Source organism: Zonotrichia leucophrys, chromosome 9 (assembly GCF_028769735.1).
Source record: "Zonotrichia leucophrys gambelii isolate GWCS_2022_RI chromosome 9, RI_Zleu_2.0, whole genome shotgun sequence".
Lineage (NCBI taxonomy): Eukaryota > Metazoa > Chordata > Aves > Passeriformes > Passerellidae > Zonotrichia > Zonotrichia leucophrys.
In genome coordinates, this window is record NC_088179.1 from 10,975,209 (window position 1) to 10,994,744 (window position 19,536).

The 19,536-nt window shown below is 37.4% G+C and overlaps 1 protein-coding gene across 3 annotated transcripts in view; it reads right to left on the minus strand.

Moving 5' to 3' along the window:
- Window positions 1–19,536, minus strand: part of ATR (ATR serine/threonine kinase) — a 39,969-nt gene that overhangs the window by 15,905 nt on the left and 4,528 nt on the right. For 2 of the 3 annotated variants that reach the window (XM_064720742.1, XM_064720741.1), the window contains exons 5-28: window positions 19,227–19,414; window positions 17,822–18,016; window positions 17,380–17,606; window positions 16,477–16,629; window positions 16,139–16,331; window positions 15,288–15,547; window positions 14,697–14,887; window positions 14,491–14,591; window positions 14,003–14,174; window positions 13,181–13,348; window positions 12,375–12,569; window positions 11,846–12,031; window positions 11,296–11,388; window positions 9,792–9,922; window positions 9,456–9,599; window positions 8,508–8,601; window positions 7,665–7,790; window positions 5,978–6,184; window positions 5,658–5,771; window positions 4,651–4,766; window positions 3,645–3,765; window positions 2,630–2,767; window positions 1,396–1,603; window positions 704–882 (exon numbers count right to left, since the gene is read on the minus strand). In XM_064720742.1, coding sequence (XP_064576812.1) covers window positions 704–882; window positions 1,396–1,603; window positions 2,630–2,767; window positions 3,645–3,765; window positions 4,651–4,766; window positions 5,658–5,771; window positions 5,978–6,184; window positions 7,665–7,790; window positions 8,508–8,601; window positions 9,456–9,599; window positions 9,792–9,922; window positions 11,296–11,388; window positions 11,846–12,031; window positions 12,375–12,569; window positions 13,181–13,348; window positions 14,003–14,174; window positions 14,491–14,591; window positions 14,697–14,887; window positions 15,288–15,547; window positions 16,139–16,331; window positions 16,477–16,629; window positions 17,380–17,606; window positions 17,822–18,016; window positions 19,227–19,414 — 3,900 coding nt within the window. The remainder of the gene's footprint in view (window positions 1–703; window positions 883–1,395; window positions 1,604–2,629; window positions 2,768–3,644; window positions 3,766–4,650; window positions 4,767–5,657; window positions 5,772–5,977; window positions 6,185–7,664; window positions 7,791–8,507; window positions 8,602–9,455; window positions 9,600–9,791; window positions 9,923–11,295; window positions 11,389–11,845; window positions 12,032–12,374; window positions 12,570–13,180; window positions 13,349–14,002; window positions 14,175–14,490; window positions 14,592–14,696; window positions 14,888–15,287; window positions 15,548–16,138; window positions 16,332–16,476; window positions 16,630–17,379; window positions 17,607–17,821; window positions 18,017–19,226; window positions 19,415–19,536) is intronic. The other variant, XM_064720743.1, reaches the window with a different exon arrangement.

The following is a 19,536-nucleotide window of genomic DNA, read 5'->3' on the forward strand; positions in this document are numbered from 1 at the left end:
TGCCAGGCTCCTTCCAAAGTTGAGCCCTAGTTCTCCTTAGTATACAGTAGTATTTATGATCTCATGCTATTGATAGATTACCACATGAACTTACCTGAAACCATCTGTATAAAGAGTAAAATAAATATCCTATTATTACATGATAGCAAAAAGATAATTACTTTTGGTGAAAAAGCAACATACTAAGTTTTTTTCAAATTTGAAGTGTCACTGACAAATATAAACCATAGGGAACCACAAACAGGATCATCCCACAGGTTAAAATACTTCTTAAAAATAATTTCTATAATTTGCAATACCTTTAGCATTGGCTCTTTTTCTACTTTAGAATAAGCCACTTGGAATTTCTTCCAATGTACTTGGCACTTTTTTTTGTTATTATAGTTGGCTGTATTTTCTGGCAAAAGACACAGAGCCAACTTCAAAGCAATAAATGCTATCCTATCAACAAACCCACATTTAATTATTTTCAGGAATTTACAATCTTTTATTATATAATAGAAAGCTATTCATTCCTTTTCCTATAAGAAGCATGCCAAGCAAGAGAACATAGTAAATATTGCTGAAACACAGATGACTAAACACTTGTGTTTAACAAGTGCACAAATAAATCTTTTCTTCTTCCCATCAAAAAGAAGAATTTCACCCAGCTTTATTTACCCATCGTAAAATAAAAAACATAAACCAAAAAGAACTTCAGAACCTGAAGAAATCCAAGATGTTCCTGAATATTTTGTTTCTTCTCTGTTATAAATGATTCAAAGTGCATCACAGCCCTGGTGTAAGCCTTGGAACGAAAGGAGGCTACAGCCAGTGTGTCCTGGGGAATGAGGTCTAGAAAACGTGTCACATTTTGATATTCTCCATAGTCCTCACTTGATGCTGTTGAAAAAAAGACATATTAAAAAGTTTGTCAACTGAGGTTTTATTTATAAGAATTATCTTATGCATCAAAATTCAATTAACTCATTTAACAATTTAGTGAGATAATTGTACTAATTAAAGAACACTGCTTTCTCTTCTGCCAATAAGAATTCATTTAAAACAATTCTGGTGAACTTTCTGCATCTTGCAAGACAGTACAGAACATTATATATGTAATATTACATACATAATATAATATTATATTCAGTTAAACAGAATGTTTAGAAAACTGTCAAAAACTTCACATTTTATTTCCAAATTTTAAATCTGTATTTCTTGCAACAGACATTCAGAACAATTTATTTGGGGTAGAAGGGGTGGAAATCACACTATAACATTAAGAAATCATAAAAGAGATTACATATTATATTAATGCAGCATTTGTAAATGGTCACAATGTGAAGCTGCAAACATAAATAAAATACTTCTTTAAATAATGTTAATGCCATTTTAAATAAAATAAGCCCTCACTTTTTAGATCACTTCTGTCTTTGCTAGACTTGCCAGCATTTTTCTCAGCAATGAGTGTTTGAAACTTATGTCTGGCCCACTGAGTGAGATGGTCCAGCATGGAGAACACGGTCTGTGTGCTCAGCTGGCTCAGGTCAGACGCGCTGTCCTCGAGCCTCCTGCTGGACTGGTCATCGTGTGTCAGAACAGCCATGATCTCCATGTAAACCTACACAAAGGCAAACGACACAAGTGAAATGGCAAAGAAATGGCAAACCAAGCAGCAGCTGTTGCCAAGGGATTCTAGACAGGGAGAAAGTCTTGAGGTTTCAAGACACAACAAATGCTACTGCATCTCTTCTACAAATACAATACTTGAAAATTTGGTAAGAATAAAGTTATCTACTAGTTACAAGATTACAGATCTACTTTTTTGCTTCTGTTTAAATAAATGCCCTGACAAAATATCTGTTTCTGTTTGTTTTAGTCCATAAAATATGAGTTAACATAAATAACAGATGCTCACAGAGGAAAAATCATCACACGCCTCTACACACCCACAATATTTAAACACAAATATTTTAGCTGTGAAATTTCAAATTAATGGAATGTAAGTTATACTTTTCAGTATCTTCTAATCCCTTCATTTCACCCAGGACATGCTTACAAAGAGTCCTTGCAGACTTGCATCTCTCTGTACATACCTGTGCTGCTCCCAGTAAAAATGGCAGCACTTGGACACATGCCCTGACAGCTCAAGCAAACTGAAGGGAAGCAGGATGACTTCTCCTCCACCCCAGCTTTGCTACAGCACATCTACAGATCCTGCTCCCCAAGAATGTGGCAGCTGAATAGTTTATCCACTGAAACTATAATTGTATGCAAAGGAGAGGAAAAAATTATGAGTGTGAATTCTTGGCATTATAAAAGTTCAGTTTACTGGCTGTTTGTGTTGCACACTTCCTCTCTGTACCACTCCAGCTGCTGATGTTACTGCAGTCATGATCGAACACATAACATCTCATCCCAGGCCCAACTGATGGAAATCTGCCGAAAAGCAGTTCCAACACAAACTTGTATGAGGATATTCAAAACCCTGTCAGAATATTATTATTATTATTTCTATTATTAAAACACAAAAAGGAGTTTAACACCTGAACAATTTATTCATGTAGGCCTACAGAACTGAGCAGCTCTCATGAAGAACAGCTCCTGACCACTCCTGTGAAAAACACTACCATCTTACACATCTCACCTCTTGTTGATCCTCTTGACTGCATCCCAACAAAACATAGACAAGGATGTGTGGAAGGAGATAAATTGTCACTTTGTAGTCATTTTTCATCATAATGCTGCAGCAATCAAAGACTTTTCTGGCAAGATCATGTCGCACCTATAGAAAAAAATATTATTTCCAGGAAAAGCATCATTACGACAGTGCAAATACATGAACAATCAATAGGTTTCCTTTGGTTGATGAACACAAATTCCAGTCCATTAAATAATTTTAAGATATCTATCTCCTACAGAAGTTTCATCAGACTTAAATCTGCAACAGGGATACCAGATGGCAGCTGCTATTACATGTAGCAACTGCTGACAGCACAAAGACAGGCAAGCACTGCTTAAATTTCCACTTCTCCATGTGTTTTACACCATTGAGAACTTGCACTGGCCATAGAAAAAACCTTAAGGCTGAGAGTCTGTCACTACACTCAGCCTCTCTTCTGCAATTAAAAGCCTGCAGAAAGTAGGATATTATGAAGACATTCAATTCTACTCTGTCTGAAAGAGGACATTGCAGTTACTGAGCTATTGTAATTCAATTCACTTCTTAGAGTGGCTGATTTGGAAGTGACATTTTCAGTGGGTCACTTAGATATTGGAAAGGGAAAAGAAAAAGAAGATACAAGTACATTTTATGTGCTAACACTGTGGAGCTACAGGGAAATCTTTCCAAAACTGAGAAGATAAATCCAGAAGTATTTCAGAAACTTCTCACAAGCATTTGTCAGTGCCCTCAGTTTCACAAGAGTGTCTGGTCAAAGACAAGTTTCCTTGATTTTAGCTTTGCCACTGCCTGTGCAGCCTTGCCAGGACCACTGCTGGGGAAAGGGGGAGTGCAGTACCCTGCTGGAGAAGCAGGAAAGTCTTGTAAGAGGCCTGCAGCCAGCACCCATATTCTCCCATCCACCCCTGACCTGCAGAAACTGAAATGAAGTTCAAGAACTGTCTTGCAAAGAGCCTTACAGAAAGATTTCTTTCCTTACCTTTGTTATAAGATAACCTGCCCAAGTTGCTGACCATTCTGCAAAATTATCACCTAATTTGCTTAAGTAAATTGGCTTCTTCACCTTAGACCAGTTTACAGCCTTCTGATAACTCTTGTACCTGTAATTTTGAAATATTCATTTAATAAAACTAACTTTTCATGTAATACAGTAAACAATATCACATTGTTAGTTATGAAATTCCCTCACTGGAGCAAGATTAAGTCCTGTCTTCTGACTCTTTAAAAGTAGAATTAAAACCCCCACTTTCAGTAGTCAACATCTTTTATTCTAGAGCTCCTTAAAATTAAATATGAAATAAAAATTCTCATAACTTGATAGGTTGTTTGCAAATATATTTTAAAGTGCTATTCGCAATCAGTTTTAAGAAATGAAGTTTGATAAACATCTGAGTACAGTGTTCTTGACAGGAAAAACCCAGAGCATACATGAAAGATGAGAAAGGCCAAAAAGTCTGTTTTCTAAAAAGGTAAAGCTTATCATAGGTGAGCATGACTGTCTTCATGAGGAAATAGAAGAGAAACATTGATTATTTCTAGTTAAGACAGCAACGTAATTTGAAGTTTATCATTACTTCAACAAAATGAATGTGAAGAAAAAGTCCAATTAAAACTCAGTGAGCTCCTCCTACTTCTGTAGAAGGTAGGACTAATAGGATGCTAGTAGATTTGAGTAGAAGGGAAAGAAAAGCAAAAGCTTCAAAACATCATATAAGTCAATGCTCTAAGGACAAACAGGCAAACATGGGCAAAGTATGAGCTCCAAGTTTTGCTTGTTTGATTTAGAGAGAACTACATTCAAGTAAGTAATAATTCAGCTTTTAGTAGAAAGACCTTATTCCAATTTTGTGTATATACATACACAAAAGAGTGAGAGTCACTCATACATGAAGAGTGAGAGTCACAAAACCATATATGGTTAACACTATCCTGGAGAAAAAACCCAACAGATGTTAAGAAAAGCCATTCCTTTAGCTGTCATATACCTTGTGTTTAAGTGAGGTTCCAAGATCTCCTGCACATGCTCAGGAAATCTCCTCCAAAGCCTGGAGCCAGGGCAGTCAGTGTTGGTCTCTCTACAGTCATAGATGGACAGTAACTCCTGAAAAAGATGGTTTGCATCACCAAGTTAGCACTGAGGATTTTCATGACCACAGTACAAAACCCCATGTATATGATATGATCTTTCCAACCTAAATGAGTCTGTGATAAGTAATGAGAGAGAAGTTATGGAATGTTTAATTCAGAAATCATAACCGCAAAACTGTGATCCAACACTGTTAATCCTCTGTTACTAGGCAAGTTTTGATTTCAACTATGGATTCCCTAGATTCTCCAGTTGGTGTCTGGACCACATTATCTTGTATTCTTCACATCTGCCAATAAACCAGGACTAGAATTTAGTCTGATTCCTCCTTGTGCAGGAAGTGCACAATCTTGTGCATATGCTAATAAAACTCTTATCCTGCTGACTACATAGGGCCACCTATTTTCTCCTGGACTAAAGAACTATCCTGAAGTTTTCACAAAGATATTAAACATCATAACCAGCAAGAATGAAAAAGCAAAAACCTCCATCCGCTAAATAAAACCAGCACAAAAGACTAGAGCCTGAAAACAAGGGTAGGTTCCTTTTCACTTGCTTCTTAAAAGTGTAAGCAGAACCAGAGTATTCCTAAGAAACAGTCTGCTTTTCATTTCTGCCTATGCAACCTGAACTAATTCTAAGCCACTCTCAGGATTAGTCCTTAATCCCTGTGTATGGACTGCCAGTTACCTCTAAAACATCCGATGTCTCCTATAATATTGTGACACAAAAACAAACTCATCTATCTTATCTGAGGACTAACCCAGAATACTAAGTGTACTTTCTAATTTAAACCTGTTACAGGATGAAGTTTCAAATACTTAAAAAAGAAAAATTGTATTGCATAGTTCAATGTTACAGAACATAACCTGTGAAATAAAAGTAGGATCTAAGCACAGATCTTACCTGAATTGCATATGCTGCAGAATCCTGAGCACGAACATTGTCAGCATAAGCAAGGAAAGCTCTGGTCAGTTCCATTAACAATCCATAGGCAAAATTTGGATCTTCCACTCCAGCCTTAATCACAAACAGAATGCCAGTTTTACTAAAACAGAGTAATAGCTGTATCTCTAAATAACCACTTGGAAGTGCAACTCCAAACTGTTTTAGGGGAGACAGCAAGTCCAGATTTTCAAAGGGCCTAGAGATAAGAGGTTCCCTCCTCCCAAGGACTTTTGGAAGACTCCTAATGCTAAACAAAACACCACTGCAATGCTTCTTACCACAAAAGTGAAGTGTTTTCCTTGAGTTTCACTTGTTGAAAAATCAAGCCTGCCAGGATCTATGGCTCCCAGTTCACCCAAACATTCTCCACAGAGCAGTCGTGCCTGGGAATTTGCATCCTGGCAGCCGATGAGAAGCACTGTCACCAGCTGGGAGATGACTGGCTCCACGGTTTCACTGTCTGTCACATACTTGATCAGCTTTTCCTGGGAAGATGAATAATAAAGATGAGCCATTCTACAACCATATTTGTAAATCATCTCAGAAATCTTCAACCTGTAACTCACTTCCAATTTCATTTAGCCATGAGTTGAGGTTGTAACTACAGTCCAATTGCACTCATCTGCTCCTCACCCTAGGAAGGACTAAAAAAATGCGTGAGGAATTTGGGCCTCAGTTAATAATGCTGCCATGGCCAATATTGTTTTCCATTATCATGCACCTCTCTACTAACTTAATTTTCTTTCTTTGTCTTCCCAAGTACCTCTTTTCTTTTCTACATTATCTGTATTTTTCACTTACTTATCCCTCTTCTCATGTGTTCCAGTACTTCCTCCCAACTTCTCTCATGCAACTGTTGTGATACCTCCTGGGTTTCCTGCCATTTCTATCCATTTCTATTCTTATTATTTGCCATTTCTTGGACATTTCATAACCCCCAAGTCCTACAAAGCCCAGGGTTTCAAGTCCTTTGATCAATGTCCATCATTTTAATTAGGTGTCCTTTCTTTTTTTGCTTTGACCCAGCTTTTATTCCTTAGTTTCACATTTAGTCTAAACACAGAAAAAAATCAAGATGTTTGTCGTTGTTATGCTTAATGATAACTGAAACCACAGCCAACATAACAGAGCAAATAGTTTCACAAGCTGTGGAACTAATTAAGTTTGATTTGCCTTAATTATTTTGCTAGACCTCTAACTCAGCAAGACACAACAGGATTTTGCTGACCTGAGCTGCAAGAATTATTGGTTGTCCAGGAGTACACACAATGATTGTTTGTTCTTTTAGCTGGGCTTTTTTTTTAAATTTCTGGCTAAAAAGCGTCCCACAATCTTATAACTACTAAGGGTACAGATTTATTACTTTTTCTATTGGGTCACATTCACCCTTTGGGCTAATAACCACACAGAACTGTAAAGCAATGTCTTCAGCTTGTACATGGCTATAAAATGCCTTTGCATATGATCAATGGATTCAAATTTTTGAGGGTGGAAGACAAAGAAGGAAGAGAAAAAAAGAGGTCTAAGGTGTTCCAAGGACATCTTAATTCTTTCATGTATTACACACATACACACACACACGTGCTTACTTTTATGTATGAGGCTTCTGATGTAAAAACCATACATGCCCTAAACATAAGGCAATTTGTTATGTGGACAATCAGACCACATAACAAATTGCTGAAATGGACTTCTTAGATACATCTTTCCTCAGAGCTGAAAAAAAAAAAGTACACTAGCCTTGCTAAATCAGTATCACAAAGATTTGAGTATTTGAAAGTCCACCTACACAGAGGTGTCATGAAAAAGAATCCATTTCCCCCATTATACGAAGAAACAGCTTATTGAACTGAGGAGAATAACCCAGTTCAAGTGAACATCCTGTAACAACAAGGGTGTTTCAGACTTTTGGTCCAGATGCTAATGTGATTTATTTTTAGTTCTGCTGAAGGAGGTTTTCTATACCTGGTTTCTATACAGTGTTTCTTTCAGGCTGGTAAGTGCATGAATCCGAACATCCACATTCTCGTGCTGAATAGCTCTCATGGACAGCTGCAGGGCTGTCTGCAGGTCTGTGCTCTTGGAGGATTCCTGAGCAGGATATAACAACTTCAGGTTAAGTATAACAGGAATATGACTGAAAGTATACAGGAATATGGCTGAACAGCATCTCAAAGAACACAAGCAAGAATACATGGAAACAACTGCCTTTTTGTTTACATTCTCACCTATATCTATATACCATTGTCTTCTTGCCTATTTTTAAAAATGTTTTACTCAAAAAGCTGCTATATTTTACTTTTGGGTAAATATAATGCTGGTGTAAATAAAAGTATAAAATCATAAGAAAATGCTTTGCTTAAAGTCTGTCTAGAATTAAATTATTTCTACTTTTGTTGCATTATTCCCAAAAATAATTGCTACTTCCCATCTATTTCCTAATCATTCTGAGGACAAGCAAATGATATGAACCATATGGTATTCCTAAGAAGAGACAAACTTTGCTCCCTGTAAAGACAATATGGCCATAGCTAAAACTGTTGACTTCTCATCCTAAAATCTGTCACAAAATAGAAGAAAAGTCAGGGTTCAGGAGACGCTACAGAAACAGGAATGTTGAACATATTTCATTCCTAAACCAGAATCAGACCATGCTTTAAACTATGCCTGTGATACATAAAACCAATTTTGTGTATCATAGGCAGATAAATATATTTCCACTTAACAATGCACTCTACATGCTTTCCTTAGTTGTCATGAATTCATTTTATGCAATAAAGCCAAGCAAATAAATAAAAGAAGCTGTACCTTTCTGTATTCCTGAAGGACAACCTGAACTTCTTTTAGTTCAGGAAGGTCAGGTAGAAAATAAATTTCATGTAGAAAGTCTCGTACTGCATCCCTAATGGTTATAAAAAAAATATTGCAAAGAATACAGCAAACATTAGTTGAATCCAAAACACTCCTAAAAAACCATCCAAATAAAGCAATGAAGAAATCTCTTTCAATATTGCTACTATGGCCTTGTACAAGAGCCTTATTATTCCTATTACTACTTTTTATTGTGAAAACTGTTGGTATGATACAATGCAAGAAAAATTAAAACCCATCAAAAGTAATCAAGGTATTAAGTATCAACATTTCTAAAAAAAACCCTTTTATGTTACAAAATGTAAGATGAAAAAGAATTATGACTCAATCTTATCTTCAAAAAGGTTAAGTCATGAGAATTAAAGTATTTTGTATTAAACTTTGATTTTATTTTCAGTTGGTGTGACCATTTGAATGGAATGTATGAAACCTTACTGAACATAATAATCTGTGCACTTCATAATTATACCTCTAATCACTGAAGAAAACAAAGAACTCATTTCCTCCCCATCTCCAATTCTGTACACTTCTCTTTAGCTTAGAGCAAATGTTAGCAATCATCATTATTCTGTAGAGGGAATTTTCCATATCAGCACAATAAACACACTGAAGAACACCTGGCAGGGTTCAGTGTCTGAATGGGCTGTAACTTGGCCACAGCATCATATATATTTATAAGGACAATATAAAAACCCCTTTTCAGATGAGGCTTGTTACATTTCAGGACCTCAACACAATTTAGAGAAGGGGCAATTTTATAGAGCAGCAACTATTTAGGAGAAAAATATGTTTTCTGGTCTCAGTGCTGGATGACTTGAATTCAGGGTTATCCCCATTCCTGTTGCAGGATTGAAACCATAGAACTGAAAATATCTTGTGCAGTACCTGTTCTCCACGATGAGGAAGTGGAATATTGCTGTGGTTTCCTTGGGTTGGATATGTATGAGGGGCAATAGCACCACTATCACCTGGCTGAGCAAGGAACCAAGGTAGGAATGGTCCAGACTTCGAACAAAGCAATCCCAGGCTCTAAACAAGAAAAGGCAACAAAAAATATAATCAATGATTCTTCTCTGCAGAAAATATTTCAGGTGAGTCATGAGAAGCACTTTGAGCTATTTCAGCACTGTGGTTTAGATTCCTGTCCAGAACAAAACAACACAGTGCATGAAAGGACAGAAATAGCAGGGACGTCACTGTTTGGGTACACCATCAGCCCACCTGCAGCACAGTTCTGGGAAGTCATCCTTGTATCTCAGAGCTGTTCTCAGCGTGGTCATCATCTTCACTCTGACAGAACTGATGTGCTTGGGACCCATGAGTGTCATTAAAGACCTCAGGCTGTTTAAAGCCTAGACAGATGAAAATCATTTTCATGTATTAGATACTCAGGAAAACATGTAGGAGTTATATTTTCTATTAAAATCAGGCTAGCCTTGCTTAAGAAATCATACTCTAAGATATCAAAATTAGTTTGATGTTTTAATAAAGAATTTGGGTTTAGAAAAAAAAGGGGATGAATCTCTAATGACAAGATTGTAACAAAACCCTACATTATCTAGGCTGTTGACAGATCATGAGGGAAGAACTGCAGACACCAAGGAGTTAATGATAACAGATGTCTATTATAAGACATGATTAGCTATATATCCCAAGCTGAAAAGAGAAGGCTTAGGAAATAGAGAGGAAATAAACAAATTTGCATTTAAAAGAAAAATCAAACCAAGAAAACCCCAACAGAGTTGACATACAACTGCTCACTGAAGTGACTGGCAAGCATCAGGGAACAGGTAATAGCTCAGCTGTCAATGGAAGACAGAAGAGAAATACTGAGATGCAGGAGATATTTCAGTCACAGTAACACTACACCAAACAAGGTAGTAAAATGTCCAGCATGACAGATCAGTAACACAGAATAAACCTGAGCTTGAGAAAAGGTCATGCAAGGGGAAACTCACCAAGAACAAAAGCAGAAGATAGAAACAATAGCAGGTGCAGTAAAAGAAGTGCTGTACAAATTAGGAAATTCAGAAAGCATGCAGAAAAGGGGCTATGAAAATGAGAACATTTTAACATGAATATCTGAAAATCAAAAAAACACCAGAGAAAATGCAGTCTATCAAAGCAAAGGTTATGTACATTCTAGCATTGAAAAAATCATCCACAGTCACTGTGTGAAGAGGCTAAAAGGCCAGTCTTGTGGTTGGAAGCACTGCTTCAGGAGAATTTTCACTTTGTCTCAAGCTGTGAGCTCTAATTTCTCTAAATGCACTCTACTGAAAAGCTTAAAGGAGCTGTTCTGTGGGAACCAAAACTAATCTCTTGGATTTCCATCTTTTTACTTTACCCTTTGGTGTCCTTATATAACCCCATGCAGTAATTCCAGTTTCTCCCACATTCCCTCATCCTCCCACTGGTGTTTGTTTCACACACTAAAAATAATACACTTGGATTTCTCCCCACAATTCCTGGTTGATTGACTCCTTGCATACACCATGTCTGACTGAAATATGTATCTGTCATTATTATCTGATCATTATCTATTTGACCATTAAAGAAATCAAGAACTTTTAAGCTTACACCGAAGTCCTACCCTCAGTGAGACCACCAGTTTTAAGGAATCATTTTGGGACCCTAGTATCTTTGAGACTCCCTTGACAGTTGCATGATCACACAACAGTGCTTGCTTATTTTTGTTTTAATATTCAGAATTAAGTTTACACACCATTTTTTTATCCTCAATGCCAACACTGGAACTCAGTAACTGCATGTTAAAAAAAGCCAAGATACCAAGCAATTTAGGTTGCAGATAATCAGCCTATGGAGAGGAAAAAAAAAGTTAAAACCCCAAATAATTACAATAAGTTAAAACCCCAAACAATTAACACATTTTAAAGCCTAAGAAATTAAAATGGAGGTATGAAATGCAAATTCTGAAATACATATGAGAAGAATCCCAACTACGTAGCTACTTAAGAAATATCAGTGTTATTGACAGACATCCCTATTAGGCTGTGGGTCTTGCTGTTTTGTAAGATGTTAGGATTTACATGTGTGTTGTTGGTTTGTTCAGGCACTTTTTGTTTTGATTTGGTTTTATGCATACTTGGTATGGATCTCTCTGTTACAAAAACACTTCATAGGAAATGTCAGCCTTTCTTCCACTTTTCCCCTGAAGTAAGCGCTGTTCAGAGAATGGCAAATTGTCTACACTCTCACAATGACCAAAAAGAAATTACTGAAAAAACTGAGCATGAATATTTTGATGTCCTTACCATTTGCTCTGGTGAGGTTATTTCCCTAGGTCCCTGATAGGGATCATCCTGGGAGGCAAATGAAGCCAGTATGGACAGCCCATTGAAGACTTGCTGGTAGTGCTCCCCGATCCGCAGCAGCAGCTCGTTATGCAGGCCCTGGTAGTCCTGCCTCAGCAAGCTGCCCAGCTCGATCTCAGTCTCATTCTGCACTCAACACAAAGAAATATCATTTCATTTCATCACAATGTAATTAGAGCACTAAGAGACAGGAGCCAGTGGGCTGGTTGGTTTGTTATAGAAGTCAAAGCTTTCAAACAGCTCCATGTTAGACAAACCAAGCTTTTAGAATTTGCTAAGTTCATAAAATAGCTTAGAAATATTTCTCAGAGCTAATGGAAGTGATTATAAACAATAAGAACAAAATTTCTGCATATGCGATTTCCCAACCTCTGCTTTGCAATACCTTAATCTAAATACAGCAGAAAGCTCACTATGCATCAGCTGTTGCTCCTCATCTGCAGGTGTAGCAGAGCAAATGCCAATTTACCTTGAGGTAGTGCAGTGCCCGCTCCAGCTCATCCTTGGTGCAGGAACAGACCAAATGAGAGAAGATGTATTTGAAGTTATTGATTAAAATCTCTCTTCTGTTCACATTCAATTGCTTTGCTATGGTTCTGATAAGTGTGGAGGCTGCAGGACTGGCCTTGGCTGCAAGGTCAGGAAGCAAAACTTGCAGGGTCCGCTGGTAAATGAAGAACTACAGTTAATGTAAGAACCAACCAAACAAACCCTCCACAACCCCAGGGTTAGGCTAAGTTCCATTTGGGTCAGTACCACAACATGTGTCTGGTCGTAACTATCACCACAGGAATGAACAGAGAAAAACTTTCATAAATGCATATACCTAATAAAAATGCAGATAAAACTATTTACTTCAGTAATTAAAATTAAATCCATACTAGTAATTAAAATCTAATCCATACTAAGAAACTTGTAAACAAAAAATGAGCTAGCATTTTTTGTGTCAATCCAGATTCTCCACAAAAGGAAATCTTAAAAAACCCCAAAAGAAGTAAAAAAGGTAGTTTTCATCTTTTGAAATAAGAAAGCTGACACCATGCAAAAATCACACCTTACAAAGGATGCCTCCAAGTGCACTAGATCATTAATATGCTTAATGAGCATTTTAAACTTTAGCTCCTTATCCACCACACTTGAATTGGCACTGTATTCATCCCTCTAACCCCTTGATAAAACTGTTCCTCTGCACTCTCACTTGCAGCATTCCCAAGAGAAAGTGTGGATTAAAATTGAACTTCACAAGCACAAAATACCAAAAGGATACCAACTTACTGAGAGAAAGCGATTTAGATCTGGAAAATCAAATACACTGGCAATCTCAGATAACATGTCCAGAGCCATTTCTCTCTGGTGAGCAGCTGTTTCTTTCTGCAGCTCATTGCCCTGGCACGGAGCACTCAACACCACCATCTGGCTGGAGTGCAGGGATTCCACAAGAAACTAAGCATGAAGAAAGAGGTACTTAGTATTATTTGCCCCTTGTTCACTCCCTAAAACTAAACACAAAAGTTTCACTGGTCTTTCCATGCATCATTTTTCCCTCTCATTTATTGCACATAGATCTATGATTATGACTTTGCAACAGAACTGGATTATCATCCACTTATTAATTACATTCAGTTTTGCAACTCTGGATTCAAATATTGCATTACTAAAAAATATTCAAAGTTAGAAAAGTCTGCTTTGACAATTTTCTTTTTAAACAGAACTTGTTGTTGTTAGGTAATGGATAGAACAAAAAAATCTAAATCAATCATGGCAGAATTATGCCTGTGCAATGCTGACTTCAACTCCAAATTGGAACCACAGTGTCTTGCAGCAATAGTACTATAGAATGCAAGAGCCTCTATTTCAGAATGAAGCATCTAGGGAATAAACCAGAGAAGCAACACTATTGAGGGGAGATCACAACAAAATCAAAGATTTCCCATTCCTTCCTGAATGTTGGTAGGGCCTTTTCCTTAAAATCATTTCTTTCTTGTCCTATGAAATTTCATCTTGAGAAATACTGCAATTTTGACCTTGAATTCCATTTTCAAAATATATACAAAGAACCCAAAGGCATGCACTTTCTAAACCACACACTCTTTTTACCTGACAGATTGGCTTCTTGTACTGGCTGAAGAAAGCCTGCAGCTTTATGGCCTTGGCTGCTGCCAGGGCCCGGATCTCTGCGTACGCTGCTCCGGCCACCGACGGCGACTTGGACAACAAACAGTGCAGCAAATGCAGGAGGGCAAATGGCACCAACTCTCCTTTGGATGCCCTTACCAAGTAAGCAGAAGAAAAAGGATTAAAAGGTAAAACTGAATTGTTGCATTAATAAAATGACTTAAGAACATGCAATTGCCATCATGCAAAATGAGTCATGCCTGTATCTGCATGGCTTATCCGTACTTCCTGTGACAGGGCAGAAGAAAATGAGAAAATGAGGAATGTTCCACAGGAATCAACAGCTCTGTACAGTTGCAATGGACTGGGAAAAGGGTGACTTCAAAATAAGTCATCTTACACTTAAAGAAAGGGCACTTTGTACCACAAACTGACACAACTTGGCAATTTTCAAGATACTATCAAAATACCTTCCAATATCTCCTGTTGTGAGAATCAAGGTGTCTTTAAGCTCATTATTTCTTGACATTTTGGCATTTGTGTAGGCTTCTTTCATCCTTGAAACAAACAGCTGATACACAGGAAAACAAAAACACATCAATGTTAGTGTTTGACACTAGTGAAACAAAAACCATAGTAAGTTAGGAAAAAAACCCAAAAATAAACATGAATTCACCTCTTTTATGAATCCTTCTTCAGAGTCTAAGGATTCTAGTATGTTCTTTATGCAGTTACTGAAAGCCACTCTTACATCTCTGTCTGGATCTTCCATTAGATTTAATAAAGACCCAACAAGAGTCTTCACACTGGACTCATCAGTATTAAAATCCAGGTGTTTGCAAAGATGAGGTATGTTTTCTATAAATGCTGGATTGGAGGAGGGAAGAAAAACATGCTTTTAATAGTTTTTCAAAATCTACTGAAGTGCACAAAAAAGTGAGGCAAACAAACCATAAAGCACACTTAACTTTTTTAACCAAAAGAATAAATACTGTGAAATCAGAGAAGAGATTTCAAATTCAGATTTTATCATGTATTACACTTTAAGATATAGCCAAAGACCAAATTTAAGCCAAGGCAGCTTAAAAAGAACATCACTGACAACATTAAATATCAGCAGCGATATCAATTGAAATACAACACTTCAATCATCAATAGAACTATTAAAAACCCAACACAGAATAAAAGGAATGGAGAAAGGTACAGATATAATGACTTAGTACCTCAGCTGGAAGTGTAAAATGTTACTAAAGGTAAAGCCACATACCTAGCTTTACTGAACTGGGTGCTTTGCTCTCAAGTAGAATGAAAAAGGGCTTGAAAACACAGGCTTGCACAGAAGAGGCTTTTCCATGAGCAGAAGTCACAGTAAGGCTGCTACACAAAATATCATGAGTAATATCCTTAACAGCAGAGTCTGCTAAGGAAGGTTGTACATGGAATGGACCAGAAAGACAACAAGATAACTTCCCAACTACAGCAGCACAAGCCTCCTTGACTAGCTCAGACTCATCTCTGATTTGATTTCTGAAATGGAAACAGAAATGAAATCATTTTAATAGGTCATTTACCTAGAAGTTTGTTTTTCTACATTGTCTGAGTTCTCTAACTACACTGGCAGTACCATCAGGACAGCTTAAGGATCTGTCTCACTAAATCATCTCTGTCCTTTTCACATCACCCTCACGCTCTGTTCAACGCTTGCAGCAGCACTGGGCATGGTGAGGCTGGCACGCTCTAAAGAAGAAACTGAAGACTAACACAAAAGGACAGGAGACACCAAGACATATATAAAAAAGGCAGAGAAGCTGCAAAGATTTGAAGAGACATATGGACAAATACAGGATGGATTTCACTGACAAAGATATCTCCCTTCCCCTCCTAATTTAAATTTCCTTCAGCAAGCAAAGGAACTTGCATACTGACATACTAAGTGAGCACTGCTCTGTCACACAGACATCACCATGTGCACCTATCCTGTTAATATCTCATGATTTCTGAAATTAAGATCTAACGAATTTCATTTGAAATGAACATTTATTTTTGTGCTTATGCTCCATTTATTATATGCCCATTTTTCTTCTTGCACAAAGACAGAAGAGCTGCATTAATACATACAAAAGAGCTCTGGGAATCACACTGCAGGACTGCACAGGTTGAAGCAGGAGAGAGAATCCTTTAACACAAGTAGCCCGAATTATTTCATGGTGACTTTGTAATGCCCAGTGATAAACTGATTTTCTCCAGTCCAGATGAATGTTTTTTGGGAAGACAGTCAGAAGGAACACACAGTGTGACTGAGTTTGGGGTGCTAAAGAGAAAAAAAAGAAAGCAAAGAGTTACTTGGTTTAAATTTTTAATACCATCACTCATCATAAGAAGGCAAATAAAATAATTTTACTTTAGAATAATCATTCCAAAGTGGAACTAGACTTTATATACTTTAACATACTTACAGAAACTCTGTGCAGTTTTTTGACTCAAAACTAGAGGACCAAACCCCCATATAGATGGCTTAAAAGAAGAATCATCAGGATGGCTGTAAATCCAGGGCAGAGACAGCAACCCACATAAGTCATCAAGAATCTGATCACTCAGTGGAATTTTCACTAGGGGAAAGAAGCAGCAAAACAAACATTTAAAAAACATGTATAAAACATTTTATGTTCTTAATTTGCTACAAAATATTACTTTTTCTATCAACAAAGATTAGTATCACTGTTCCCCCATGTTATCATACTTTTTAGGCATGGAACCTAAAAATATCATTCAACAGATGACAGAATGTAACACATGAGCAGCAGAATAAATATAACTTTGGTATCTCTGGATTTGTGCAAAGATTTTCAGCTGGACTTCGGGGTGTCTGGTAAGCTGACCTCACAATAACATTTTAGCCTTGGTAACTGAGTCTGTCCTCCATCCTAGCAGTTACTTTTAAAAAACCTGGAAGTACTCAATATTTTTGGTACCATGCATGTCATGTTTGCTGAAGCTAGCTTTGAAATTGTTGAGTGGAAAAATGACAGCAAATTATGCTGCCTCTGTGTGCCTTTAAAAGAAAACTGCTAAAGTTTTTTCCTTTTTTATGTATTTTCACTATCCCCATGTACTCTCTTGATCAGATAAAAATCAATAGAAGCAGAGCCAAAGAGAAGTAAATGATGTTCATAAAGCAATGCAAATGAAGGTCTCTAAACAGAAAATAGTGATTTTTTTTTTTTACTTTACCTTTTCTGTAAAAGAGTTGGAATACTGGCACAAGATTAATAATATCAGCACCTTTACCAAATAGACTTAATACAGTCAGATGAATTCCTAATGTACAAAATACAAGACAACCTTAAAGGGTTTCTTACCTTGTGCATACAGCAAAGCATCGAAGATTTTAACTATTCTGTCAATCACTTGTTCTAGATTAACAATCTGTGTAGCAGCCTCTAACAGGTTTCTGCAGACTTTCACCACTCTTGTGGTAAATTCAGAGGAAATCCACTTGAACTGTATATTCACCAATGAATCTGAGGAGCTTGGAGTATTCTTACACGTATCAGAGTTACATGGATGAGACACTCCATGCTCTTTACTGTTAAAACAGAAATCACATCAATGCAACAAATGCAACAAACAATACTGGATATAAACTGCTGGTAAGCCAAGTTAGTATGGAAATGTACTTCTTCAAAATGCACAGGACCCATCCAATATTGATCCTGACATACAGACAAGCATTAAATGACACAAATTGTAACGAGAGTTACAGAAACTCTTGGTCCCACAGTTTCCCCTTGGTGCTTTTACCTGGTGGAATCTGCTGGGGGAGAGCAGTGAACGATGCAGAGAGCAGCCAATCGCAGAATCACAGCCATCCCTTCCACAGCCTGGACAACGTCCCCTGGCACAGCTGCTTCCTCAAGGACAGATATTAAGGATGCTGCTTTCTTTGTGATGGCATTCCACAGAGCACTCTTCAGTTTCATGTTTACAGGGCTAAGTCTGTAATTTGACCATATTAATTATTTTCCAACACACACTTTATTTCAGAAAAGATAAATAATCATAGCAAAACCAGAGCTAATCCACATTTGATACAGGATTAGGAAAATACCACATGAAGCTTTAGCTTAAATGTGTTTTTAGGAAGGAAAAGATCCTAACTCTGAATTTTAGTATGACTCATATCAGACTTATCTGAAAGGCTATAAACATGTAACTCTACAGTCCTTGGAAGGTCTTGGCAACCATAAAATGGCAAATGTTATACCCATCATTGAGAAAGGCACAAAAAGAGAATCCAAGGAACTATAGGCCTTGTCAGCCTAATCTCACTTCCTAGGAAGATAATGGAAAAAGTTTTCCTTGAACCCATTTCTACCTGCATGAGGGACAAGAAGGTGACTGGAAACAGCCAGCATGTATTTATGACAGGCAAATCATGCAATGGATTCGTTTCTACAATGAGACAAGCGGCTCTGTGGAGAAAAGTGGCTGCTTTTTCACACAACTTCAACTGTCTACAAAGTTAGGCTGACAAGAACTTTGTGAAGGTCTGTATGAAAAGTCCTGCAACTGGCAAAAAAACCCTGATACAATAGAACAGACTGAGAGCTGGCTAATTAATGAGCAGCTTTGGAGAAAATGACCCAGCAGGCTTGTGGAAAAATGGAATATTAGAGCAGTGTGACCTTGTTTTAGAGAAAGTCAACTACACCCTGGGCTGTGCAAAAAGAGTGAAGGCTGATCACAAGCCCACACCTGGAGTGCAGCATGCCCAAGCCAATTCTGAGTGCCCAAAGACAAGAAAGAGGTCAACTGCTGGCACAAGTCCAAGATAATCAGGGAGCACAGCACAAGCAGAGGCTGAGAGAGCTTGTTTTGTTCATCTGAGCACAACTTGACTTAACTAGACCTGCTTTAAGTACATCCAGTGTAAGACCACAGCCACACACAATTCTGTCACACTAGGTATGCTCCCAGCTTTGTTTTCAGTGTGAAAAAATGAAAATAATTTTCATTGAACACATTCAAAAGAGTCTCTTTAATAAGACTGGCTTAAAAATCATCAATAAATTTTGATCCTTCAAAATATAATTTAGATTTTTTTCCCCAGGAGCTCTTTCAATCTGTTAAGAAGAAACTGCCTCAAGAAGTTGTCATTATTATTCAATATGCAAATGACTATAAAAGCAGTTACTAAGTGTCATACATTAAAGGTGCAGGAGATTTCTTTGGATGTTTTGTGGGCAGGCTCAGTCTCCGTCTTTTCTCTGGAACTTCGTCACTGCTGCTGCTCCACCCATCAGTATCTGAGCTCTCCAGCTGGTTCTGCTGAATCTCCTCAAAGATTTCTTCTGTTTGTGTTTTTAATGCTGTATAAAGTGGACTCACCAGATACTGGGATGGACAAACAACAGAGGTACCATGATGTATGCTCTGCCTTAAAGTTGTGGTACTATTGCTTCTGACTTAAAATATTAAATTGCAAAATATTGTGGTAAAAAAGTTCCTAAAACCTT